At 42.0% G+C, this 12,792-nt stretch overlaps 1 protein-coding gene across 1 annotated transcript in view; it reads left to right on the top strand.

The window, feature by feature from the left end:
* The first annotated feature begins 5,589 nt into the window (after positions 1-5,589).
* Positions 5,590-12,792, top strand: part of fbln2 (fibulin 2) — a 68,885-nt gene continuing 61,682 nt past the window's right edge. The window contains exons 1-3 of the mRNA XM_076754104.1: positions 5,590-5,633; positions 6,458-6,626; positions 8,954-10,918. Coding sequence (XP_076610219.1) covers positions 9,061-10,918 — 1,858 coding nt within the window. The 5' untranslated portion in view covers positions 5,590-5,633; positions 6,458-6,626; positions 8,954-9,060. The remainder of the gene's footprint in view (positions 5,634-6,457; positions 6,627-8,953; positions 10,919-12,792) is intronic.

Here is a 12,792-nt window from a genome sequence, read left to right as displayed (position 1 = left end):
GCAAATCAATGTCACTGCTCAATACTGTTGATGTTTACATGTTGTATCTGTAAAGTACGGATTAAAATAATTGGATGAGCATTCTGAAAACTGTGGGGAGGAATTTTCCAAAGCAGACAGGATCATATCTAACATTTACAGAGCTTGTCCAACTTTTTACACATCATCCTTTTGACTCAAAGTAAAGGTCCAAGTGTTGACATGATGAACTGTTCCACATTGCAGTAGTGTTGTTTGTTTTACATCCAGAAACTTTGCTGAGAGAAGGAACAGCTGACTGTAATTCAGGTGTTGTTGCTGTTTTTCATGTTAAAAGTCTGTCTTTGTCCATAGGCTTAGCGTTGACTTGTATCACCGCTACGGGAGATGACAACAGAGGCTGTGGACATTCACTTTACCTGAGGGTCCATTCATCAGCTCATGACAGGAATGCATCTTCCTGTCAACACATGGCATTGAATCGGTGCTGCGGGGAGCCTTCAGAACCACTGCAGTTAAAGGGGAGATGGAAGATTAGAGGTAATGTGTAGCTCTTGATTTCAGAGTTTCACAATGTGAAACTTTTGAGTGGTAATGCCACAACTGCCTTTTTTCCGCAGTGTAGAACACTGAAGACACAGGGAGCCAATTTGGAGCAATGCGTAATCTGGATGCCTCCTCTGCATCGAGCAACATCCCCTGGAAACCAAAGCTCCCTGCCGAGCACCTGCTGGTAGTCCATGCATATTTCATGAAATCAGAAGCTGATTAACTGAATGGGTGTGAATAGTTGCATTCAGCAAAACAATCACTAATATAGGGAAGGATCCTTTTAAGTTAAAATACCAGGTGGAACAAAGTTTTTAGATAAGACAAGGTCACACACTCCACTACCTCTGCGTTTCAGAATTGCTTTTTTACAATCTAGGGAAAGAATCACTACCTAACAACAGTGACTGCATCATCGGCTACACTGCGTAAGCCTGGATGTTTCTTTTTCTATGCACATGAGCATATAAGAAATGTATTATAGCAAAGGCTCCAAAGAAATTTACCAACAATTTAAAACTTGAGTCACACATGGAAAAAATTCTTTTTTTGCCAAGAAATGTTTTAAAGCTACATTAACAATGGATCAGTGTAATGGGAAAGGAATGCATAATTCCATCATTCATTCAGCCATTTGTTTGTTTCTCAGTAGTCAATAACATGCTATTAATCTCAATGAGAGCATTGAAGATAAAAGTTGCTAGCATCCTGTTGACTGGCACAAGCAGCAGAGCACATGTCTGTCAAAGCCCCATTCCTCTCTCGCCCTGCTCCGTCCAAACACACTCTGCTGCCAAACAAGACAGGTCAGCCAGTAACTAAGAGAAGCTGACACTCTCAAAAACACAGACGAGGCATTATGACGCTTGTTTGCCCAATTTGGCAACTTGTATTCAGCCAAATTGGTTCAGATTTGGTTTGGTGAGTCACTGTTAATTAATCTAACTGGGAGGTTTAATTCCATTCTGTATAACACATCAACCCGAGGCCAAAAATGTATCAAGGCATAAAGCTTTTGTTTATCTGCTCAGGTAACAGTTTTGAGTTAACTTGGGCCGTAATGCTGTTGAATGTGCAGCTCATTCTCTGGAAGCAGATGAAACACAGCATGTAGTGGGTCTATGTAAGTATCCAAGTCATGATTTCAGCACATATTATTCTTATAAAACAGTCCACTGACTGTGTGCTTTGCATTTGCTTTTAAAAGGGCCCTTGGTTACCTGACCAAGTGTTAAGAGGATCAGTGACATGGGGCAGGGCCGTTCTGTCCCCTACAGTGCTGGACTAATGGAGATTCCAGACCACAACACCTCCCACTTCCCTTCTCTCGTCAGAATTCACTTTTGTCCTGCAAATCACTGCAGGATTGCACACATAACCCTGTAGATTTAGACCCATGTGATGGTCACTCTTTCAAGTCTATGAAGTCCTGCAACAGACACTAAAAATATCTTTTTGCAGAAGTAGGTAGTTTCTGTGCTTTTACCACAAAGAGTCAGTGATTCTGCATTCAATCTTTGACCAGGTATTCACATTTCCTGCATATAGTAAACCCAGAGGATATATGGTGTCCTGTGTTCTGCAGGAAATAAGAATTTGCAGTTGAACTGGTGCCAGAAGTTAATTGCAACATGCTGGCACATATCATTGTCGATCACAGAGAGGCAGATATTTCCAGTCAGTCAGTGACAGCAAAAAATGTTCCAGAAATATTCTATTTATACTTTCAATACACATTACAGTCTGAATATAGTTAGTCTGGAACTAATTTCATGCATTTATTCACCAAAATGTTTTAGCCAGCAACACACTGACTGAATCAAGAACATTCCAGAAATTAAATATCTTCATTGTGTTTTCCTGTAGTTTATTTCCTCTCACAATTAAATAGTGGCATTCAAAAACAAAACAAAATTCATAAGTCAAGACATCAGCAGAGTTGTACATTGCATTATGATACAACTACCTAACATGGTGCATTATAAGCAGTGTCCTGCCTTTAAACAGCACAGTTGATACATATGTAAAAGACAGGATGTGCAGATCATTTGCATGATAATCATTTCAGCTGCAGCCAAACAGGATATTGGTGACCTGTGTGTGAACTGCTCAGCAAATGGAGGTGGCGTGTTGTATGTGACTTGTGACCCTGTGTAATGAGGTGCCTGCATCATTAGGTGGCTAATGTGCCCCATCCTGCCTTTTGTGTGTTGTTCCGCCAAAAGTTCAGCATTTACAGTGAAAAAACAAGCAGAACAAGGATATACTGAAGCTTAAGTAGACAATAGCTAGTTAGTCAACAGGAGGCACACAAACACATGACATGACGGGACAAAGAAATGTTATGGCTACTGCAATAAAGGCCTCAGTATGCTTCAAACAAAGCGTATTTTGCATCATCAGATGGTGAACATCATCTCTCCCTGCAGCTTTCTGGTGTCAGAGTTGGGGGACCAATGTACATAACTTTTGGAATTTCCCAAAGCCCAAGAATGAACTGCCACAACTCAGAAGTAAGAAACAAACAGCACGACAAAAATACAAATCATATAGTTGTACAAAGTTGTGGTCAATTTGCCACCAGGGACAAAGTGAAGGGTCATGCCCCAATGAGGAATGAGTCATTATGATGAAAGCAGTGGAGTCTGACCAGAAAATCTGATGCCTACAGTACATCTGCATAATTCTGAGGACCTTATCTATAATTTAGCAAGTCTGAAAGGTGACCACTATATATTTTTTTAATTTAGAAGACATGATAGCATCTCTTTTGAGACCTTGAAGGATGACATAATAACCTCCTGGCACATAACCTCTAAAAGTTCCTGAGTTTCATAAGACAGTAAAACTGATAAATCTTTCGAGGTCTCATTTTATGCATCTTGTCAATCTTGCTGTGCAGTTTTCTGTTGACTAATACAGCCTGTGTATTTTGAAAAATTTATTTGGGAGCTAAACATTTATTCAAGCTGCCTAAATAATATTAGGTGAATATCATTGAGTACATCTTGCCCATGGTCTCACTTTCCTCAGGCTGCAGCTGTGTTGGAGAAGACAGTGATAGTATCTAAATGTTGAGCCAAAACTTGAAACAAAAGTTGTCTTAAGACTGTTCCATTTTTCTGTTGACTTGAATTTTCTTAGAAATGTACTGAACTGATACTCACCCTGAGCAGTCCTCACACAATTACAGGATGTGTTGCTCACCTTATATACAGTACGGATACATGACTTGTGGCCAATTTCCAAGCGGTACACAAAATGGCCCCAGAAATGATGTCAAAGCCATTTGTGAGGCCCCTGACAAGCCTTTCTTCAATAAACCATACAAGAGGAAGTCTTGAGCAAGATGCTCCCCGTTGACCTCACACATGAAGCCTGGCTCCCTGAGGCCTCCCCGACTATTTCAAAGCCTTGTCTCTGTTTGACGGCTTTCCCTGGAGATCACACTGGGATTCCACAAATCTCACCCATGTGTTGTCAAGTCCCCCTCAGTGTTTTATAGCAGGGCTGAGCCTGATCCTGTTATGCGCATGCAAAATCCAAGTTTGTTCACTACACCATGGCAACCCCTCTCTGATCTTGTTATCCTACACTGTGTCATTTGTGCAACTTCAGACAAAACAGCACTTAACTCCAGGGAGCCCCGCTGTCACAGCCCAGTATATTTTTATAAGTGAAAAATCAGGCAGCTGGCCCACAGTACTGCGGATTAAATTAAAAAAAATGTAGGCCTACAAGCAAGTTATGACATGTCCTTCCACTGACCCAGCCTTGAACACTCTGAATGTGAGTCCTCTCTATTGTTTTACCTCATCTCTCATCTCTAGTTGAAAGCTGGCCCTCTCCTCTGGCAGTGGTTGTATCTGCGATCAGAGCCGATCTGTTTATCACAGCACCGACCACCACTTCACCCCAGGCCCCGACAGCTCCTCATTAGGACCTTTATACGGCTGCCGGGAGGGGTCCAGACTGCTGATCAGGTCACTGCACTCCAACATGATGAGTGATGAGTCCTTTCAAATATGGAGCATGCCACATTTTATGCCAAACAACTCTCACACTCTTTACACTCTTTGAACTCAGATGTCCTCTGGATGTGCCGTGTTGGACCAAATTTTACGATGCCCTCCAAAGGGGCAGCTTCAAATAAAGGAAGGGGTGTCGGGGAGACACAAGATTGGTCTAAAGTTATAAAGTTGCTTAGACTTTGGCCATTTGCTGTTGCACGGTCATGCTCCATCTAATAGAGGAAAGTATACGAAAATAAACTGAAGATGAATAATTACTCTACCACATGTGAATTCAAAGACATGGAATGACATACATCTTCATCTCTCCAGGGAGTAGGGCTCAAACAGGTCATCAAAAACAAGTCTGTATTTGAAGGAGCTCTGTTTTTTGTGAGTGCTTAGTTGAGATAGCCTATGGCCTTGTGTCATGCATGGACTGCAACTGGCAGGACACTGACAGACAGCTGCATGAGTAATGATGTAAGAGCAAGGTTCTTGTTTAACCAAGGTTAGAGCCTTCCATTTTAAAGGTACATGCGAGATCCTTAAAACACAGCCGTGGACAGCAGCTTAAGTTTACCCTGGGGCCCAACAACATGGCTCTAAAGGAAATATAAGAGAGTGCAGCAGCACAGTAACTCTGGTTATACAATATGACTATATACTACAATAAACATATAGATATAATAAATGTGAGAGTAGAAATATAGTGGAATAATAACCTAAACCCAGTTTATCTTACCTTTTGGACAGATATAAACATTATGTGAGTTCAAAGTAGTTGTTGTGGAATTTTAAGAAGAAACACACAGGTTCACAGATTCTTCAGTGTTTGGAAATATTGGTTGCCCCAAGACAAGCATAACTTCTGCCTTTTCTGGTTACAGCAGCAGTCTATGGAAGTTTCCAAAGTCCATTTTTTTCTGATTTGGTTGTAACTATTGGTAAAGAGCATGCAGGGCATTGCCGCATAGTGGTGACTTCACTGTTCAGTTACAACACATAGCTGTCTGTCAACCACAACATTTCATGTTATATGTGAGTGGACACAACAGTTGAGATACAGCGTGTGAATCAGCTTTAAAGGTGCAGGTAGGCATATTTTGAACTTTGGACAGAGCCACACTAGCTGTTTCACCTTGCCCTGTTTCTATGATACGTTAAGCTAGTGATGGCTCTCTGGCTTCTCCCGATTCCTCAAAGTTGTAGCCAGACTGTTGTGAATGACACAGCAGTTCTGGTTGGTCTCATAATTTACTGATTTGTAGGTGTGTGACCCAGAGGGTTTATCTGGTGTCACCCTGCTGGTGTTGTTCCTATGGCATTATAATTAATGTTCCATCAGGATCATTGTATTGATTTCTTGACTTGTTTTTAGACTAAGACTAAGAGTAAACTTAATGGTTTAAGTTTTCAGTTTAGTTAGGTTTAGGCACTAATGCTACTTAGTTAGGTTTAGTCATCAACACAATGTGTTTAGGTTTGGGAAATGATCATGGTTTGGATTCAAATAGACCCTTTCACTACGTTAACCATGTGTTTGAAAGGCTAATTTCTTCCATGTTCATATCTTTCTGGTCTTTTCAAAGCTTTGGCATCAAAATAGTGTGATGGGTCAGTTGTAGTGATGGTCCAAGAGTAACAGAATTCTGATGTTGTAGGAACACCAACACGCTGACATCAGATTGTGCTTTTCCTTCCATTCTTTTGTGAACATTATGTTTTTTCTTGCACTGATAAAAGCATGCTTTTTCTTTACATCTAACATGTCCCTTTTAGTAACTTTCTGTTTTAAGAAAAACTCCAATCAAAACCAATTCTTATCTGGCTCTGTGGGCCAGTCTGATCAATCAGATTGTGCTGAGGGTCCTACATTATTCGGTGAACATAACTGGGTGTACCACCGACCCTGCCAGCAGGTGGGATCTCCTCCGGAGTCTCCAGCTGGGCACTGTTTCGCACCTCCCCCTCCGCCTGCTGGCCGCCTGGTCCCAGCAGCGCTGCGATGCTCTGAAGGTTCACACTTGCGGCGCTCGGAGGACCGGCAGCCGGCGGCTCTCCAGCCCATCAGTCCCTAACGACAAGGTAACACAAACCGGTGTCTGCAAACTGCTTCACTCGTTAAACCGCAGCTTTTTACCGACACTCTGTCCGCCTGCCTCAAACACACACGTTAATCCGTGGATGTTGTGGTAAGAACTTCGCTCAATACGGATGACTTTTTTTTTTTTTTTTTTCTAACTTTACTTTCATTGGGACTTCATTGTTCGCACTGTTGACTGCAGTCAGTGGTCAAGTTTGATAGTTTTTCCAGTGATCAGGTGGAGAGAGGTGACAGGTTGCAGAAGGAGACGTACAGTGCGTGTTTAGTTTGTTTTGTCTGATCTGTTGTCAACTTTAGCGATCAGTAACTTAAAGAAAAATCTTTTTATGCTGCTAACAGGTGTGACAGCAGCACGGAAACCTCAACAGACTTTAAACAAGGGTTTATGTAATATTCGTGTCGTTACAGATCGTCTACAATACATAATGATACTTTTAAAACGATTTTGATTGCAGTTAATTGTGTCTTTAATGTATCACTGCCTATGATGATCTGCTCACATGTACTTTAGAAAAAAGTTAGATCGTCTTTTCTGTGATACAAAGGTGCATAGCAAGTTTCTGAGAAGTTGCCCCGTAGCAGTTCTTTTTCAAAAGTGAAGCCTTTAGAGAATCCTCCTATTTTTGTCCGTGTGGGCAGAGCTGCATGGCATCAGGGACTGTTCAGAGATCAGCTGAGTGTGTGTGCAGGAAGAGAGAAACCCGAGGAATCCCCCATCTCTCAGTGCTCTGGGAAACACCGGGCTGCATACACTCTCCCTTTGCATTCTTCTGCAGCCTTTCCTCGCCAGCTTTCATCACTTCTGTGATCCCCACTTCTCAGGTTAGAAATAAGCTCAGTTCAGTGACAGAAGACCTTTGGGGTGTGCTTGGGCCAGTCATCCCCCCAAGTAGGCTGTTACAGAAACTCTGAAAGTTTAGGGCAAGGAATGCCAAACTACTCAAATCCTCTTCTTTTTCTCTGCTTCATACAGTATTTTGTGGTTCAAACTTCTTGGCCCTGAAACTGTAAAATATCAAAACCAGCCTGAGAGGGGTCTGAGAAGCTTCACAACAAAGGCTTTATGATAGAGCTTGTTGAGGCTTTTGTAACCAAACATAATTGTTTTACATGTACTTTTTGCCACGCCAAGGAAATTCAGTTTGCTGGTTGGAAAACCTGAAACATTAGAAGGTTAATAACAAACAAAATCATTCGTCTCCTTCTGAAATGCTTAAACATCAATAGTTATTACTCCATAAATAGGCTAGAACAATGTAGCTTTCTTAGTGTCATTTTCTAGGGGCAAGCGGTCAAGTTGTTGATTTGTTTAGCTTCTTTTGTATTACATGCATGGCAAAGATAAGAAAAACAATTCTTAACATGATACACCTCTGAGTAACACGTGTTAACTACTTCCAAGCTTTTAAAGTTATTCTCAGATGATGATGTGAATAACTGCCCTTATTTAGAGCATATTTACCGATTTCTGACAGCACCATTTGTGACAAATAAGTGTTAAATTCAGCACTTCATAGAAACTTCATGAATATCAGTCAATTAACAGAGCCAGTATCCATTGCCATGGAAAACTATGCTCAGTGTCTTTGATGATACATTAGATCTGTGCAAATACATTTTGACAAAGAGAAAAATGTCAGTGTGTTAAATTCTGTCACAGTGTGGAGCAGAAGGGACTTATGCCAATTTAGAAGCTTTGATTATGTTGTTGATCCTGTCTGACAAAATGAACAAACGACTTCCGAATTTTATTTGTTTGATTTCTGCATTTCACTGAAATGAACTAGTGAACTGACTCTAGAGTGGGGCTGTGTGAAACCAGTCACTTCCAGTCTGAAACTTATTAAATACATCATTTTGAACAAGAATCATTAGTCAAAGAAGACTTTGCGCTTTGGTCTTTAGTCCACTAATTACTTCAGAGAATATACTTTCCATAAAGTGTAATCAATTTCCAACACACTCAACCACTGAAGCATTATGAAGTCTCTATGTTCAGCAGTTAGACTTTGGGGTTGATTGCGATCCAAGATTGTTATGGCAATTTTTCTCATGGAGATAATCAGCGATGGGGTAGAAATAAGACTTGGGTAGGTTCCAAGTTTCATCATGACAGTCTGCATAATGATTCAAAATAGCTGCAGCTGATGTTTATGAGGAGCACGTAGCCATAATGTCAGGACAACTATGAGGCTGTAAAAATTGGACTCTCGTGAGCTCAACTATGATGCCAGATGTTGGTCTGCTTTCATTTTGAGAAATAAGCCTGTGTCTGCATGTCTGTGTCTATTTCTCCTCTTTCTTGCAGAGTAGACTTGGTTCACAAAGGCAGAATGTGCCAGAATCCTTGAAGACACACTAAAGGCCGAGGACGATACCTGATCTCCTTTGATTGTTGTACACACACCTGGTGCCATGGCTGGTCTTGTAGTAGCTGAAGTCACACTGCTGAGGTGTACATTTCTCTTTCTCTATTTGAGTGTCTGCTTGTGCCAGCGTGACTGCACTGGTGTGGACTGTCCCCAGCTGGACAACTGTATTGAAGAAGTGCTGGAGAGCGGCACCTGTTGTGCTTCATGCCTACAAAAAGGATGCACATGCGAGGGTTACCAATACTATGATTGCATCAGTGCTGGATTCAAGAATGGCAAGGTGCCTGAGGGGAACTCTTACTTTGTTGACTATGGCAGCACAGAGTGCTCCTGCCCCACAGGAGGGGGCCGGATCAGCTGCCACTTCATCAGCTGTCCGGATATGCCACCAAACTGCATTGAGGTTTCAGAGCCTGCAGATGGCTGCATGCAGTGTGAACGTGTCGGATGTGTTTATGATGGCCAAAAGTATGAGGCCGGACACTCCTTCCACATTGACTACTGCCAGGTCTGCCACTGCCCCAATGAAGGGGGAAAGTTAATGTGCTACCCTGTGCCAGACTGTGATCCGCACAAGGTCCAGAAACCAATGTTAGCTGCATCAACAGAGGAGGACCGCAGGGGCAACAGTTACACTGACAGGTTTGACCAGGAAGGGCGCATGGATCAATTATCCACACCACATCGCCTTCCTCCAAATGGGAACCTCCCTCTCTTCAAATTGCCCTCTTTGGATAAGGAGGAGCCAGATGTTTATGATTACGGCCCTACAGACTCTCAAGAGACCTACCCTCAATCTGTGGTCTTCCCCACCCAGTCCTCCTCCTCCAACAAGGTCATCTCTGTGTCCCGTGGCTCTGACAGAACCTCTGCCCTTCAGAGCTTTGGCAGACAAAGCAAGCTGGAGCTGAGAGAGCAATATGGAGTTCATGGCCATCCTGCAGACAGAGAGGAAGTGACAGAAAGTCCTCTGAGAGTAGAGCAGAGTACTGTCAGGTCACATATGAACAAGGATGCCACTACTTCTTGGCAGCCCTCTCAGGATCTAACAAGTGTACAAAGTGTCGCATTCAGTGATCTTAGTACACAGACAGATTTTGAGAATCCTTTGCATGTGCTCAGAAGTTCAGATGGCATCATATTTCCACAAAACCAAGGATTAGGGAGTGAAAAACACCCAGAGTATCCACCTAAGGTTTCAGACAGTGCAGTTCATCATCAGAGAGGCACTGAGTCTATGACACATCACCAAAATGCATCAGATAGTGTGACACCAAGAGGTTCAGTGAGTCAGATCAACGTTAGTCCTTCAGTGGCGGGTGTAGACAGTCAAGACAGTCAGCAAAGGCTTTCAGATAGTGGAACAGAAGTGAACTTTCCACTACACATACTGAGAAGTACAGAGAGCCCAGTCCATCCCCAGGCAAGTTCACATGCTCAGAAAGAATTACAGGGGACAGTCGCACCAGACAGTGAGGAAGGGGTGGATGGAGAAGATATAGAGGAAGAGGAGGAGAAAGAAATAGTAGCATTTCACAGTGTCACTGGGCCTGAAGGTGGGGATGTACCCTACAAGATAAAGTCAGCACAACAGGAGAGAAGCCATGAGGAGTCAGAGAGCAGGGATCCAACCAGCAGCTACAAAAAGACCACATCTGATCTCAGCACCAGCTTCCCCAGGTGGCCTGAGTACCTGACAACCCCTATGGTCCGTTTCATTACCACCACCACCACCCAGCCGCCAGTAAGGTTCACGCTGGATAAGAGTGAGGCCAGCAAAAAGCCAGGTCAGGAGCTGTTTAACCCTTACAGTGAAGACCACAAAGAGGTGAAGGAAGAGGTGACAGAGAGAGAGGCGGAGAGGAAAGATCGTCCTGTCTTGTTCGTCAAACCTGATGGAGGTAAGTCAAAAGATGCTTTCACAGCACAGACCATCATACTGTGTTCACAGCTTTATTTATTAAATTTTTGGACGACTCTGATTTCTATCTCAGAAAACAGAAACTGACTATAGACTACTTGACACGTTGTCAGTTTGCATGTAAAAAAATGAGAATGTGAGAAATTTGGAGAAACAAACAATAATAAATTGTTTTTTCATATTTGGCTGAGCTGGAAAAGTATAAAAAGAGAACATACAATAATGTATCTTGTAGTAAATGTAACATTTTTTACTTTTTAATCAACCTATAACAATAAATTGGATACTCGTATCAACGTTTAAGTCAGCTGATGAGTAATATGAAATTTCAGTATAGAAATACCAAACTATCCTAAAATTACTGTTGGCCAATATGTCATAATCCAGTTTCCTAAACTCCCAAATATCGACATTGTTCTTCAACATCCAGTAATGCTATTTTATTTGAGTTAGTGTTTTACTAGTCTGTTTGTGTTCACCCCCATTTTAACCTTAACAGCTTCTTTGGCTGTGATATTGGGATCTTAAAATGATGAAAACGGTTGTTCCTGTAATCAAGCAGGTAGCAAAATATTAAATATTAAATATTAATAGGTAAATAGAGTGTGCAGGTGGTAAAAGAAGTTAGGGGTCTTTCAGTCTTTTGTGAGGACCAGTCTGTGGCATAATTTGCAAAGTATGATTTTCTGGTCCTTGACAGTCTTTTCATTCAGAATGGACAGATTTCGCTCCTCTTTTAGGTATGAGCTCCTCATTTTGTCTTGGGGAGTCCTCCAGTTCTGAAATATCGCATTCTGTGTGACGTTCACTTTGTTTGTGTTATCTCTATGCAAATTTCCTGCCTGCGTTGCCCAAATGATGAAAAATATGGCTATAAAATTGTGATTTGTGACACAATGAAATAAACAATAGATCATAATATGAAAGGATAGTTGTTTTTCTATTGTCACAAGATATATGTCGTCATATCGCACAGCCCTAGACCCTTGTTGCACGTCACTCACCGCTCTATCAACATAGAGGCACTGCCTTCTTTGGTGGGAAGCAGCAATTAATGTATCAGCTCCTACGATTTGATAAACTATGTAATCTTGTCTCCTCCTCTTGGATATGCAGTATAGAATGTGGACATTTTAATGAAAATATAACAAGTGCACAAAGTGCTGCTGCTGGATACTAAGTTAATGAAAGTGGTGAGACTGAAACAAAACAGCACATTTTTCTGTAGCGCTTCATAGACCTTAATTGTATTGCTTAAGTTCTGAGAATTCTTTCTGCAGTCCAGCATTTAGCACCTCATTTTGAATCTAACACAAATCATTTAAATCTCAGTCTTCCTAAAGTTTAGCTATGCAGCGCTCCCTTTTTTGTCCCATTCTCAATACCAAGCCAAGCCATATGTCATGAGCATATGGAGGGAGCGGAGACACTTGCTGGTCCCCAGGTATATGAATAGGAACATAAATAGTGAGCTCAGGGTCTGTCTGGAGTAGTGAGTCAAACACTCCTCCTGTGGTGAACATCCTCTCACAGCAGTCTCATACCAGTCACCACCATCCCTCACCTTACTGCACACTGCTTCAGCTCTCCCACACTGGACAGACACTGGAGCTGGAGAATCTGGATTTGCTCATAAATTCTCTCTGGCCTCCAGCCTTCAGATACTTTTATTTCAGAGGTGTGCCTTAGATTTAAAAGTTTGGAAGACTTAGAGACTATACAGTATATTAGTGTATTTTGTAGTATCCCGAGGTGGTTGTAGTGTCCATCAAGAAGTGTGGCTGGTACTATGGGGGTACTGTGCTTCTGGGATCCTCTGTTGAAAAGAGTCTTTTCAGTCATACAGTATATCAC

The sequence above is a fragment of the Chaetodon auriga genome, chromosome 2 (genome assembly GCF_051107435.1).
Source record: "Chaetodon auriga isolate fChaAug3 chromosome 2, fChaAug3.hap1, whole genome shotgun sequence".
NCBI lineage: Eukaryota > Metazoa > Chordata > Actinopteri > Chaetodontiformes > Chaetodontidae > Chaetodon > Chaetodon auriga.
The sequence above is the reverse complement of the archived record's forward strand: the minus strand, read 5'-3'. Positions and strand labels throughout refer to the sequence as shown.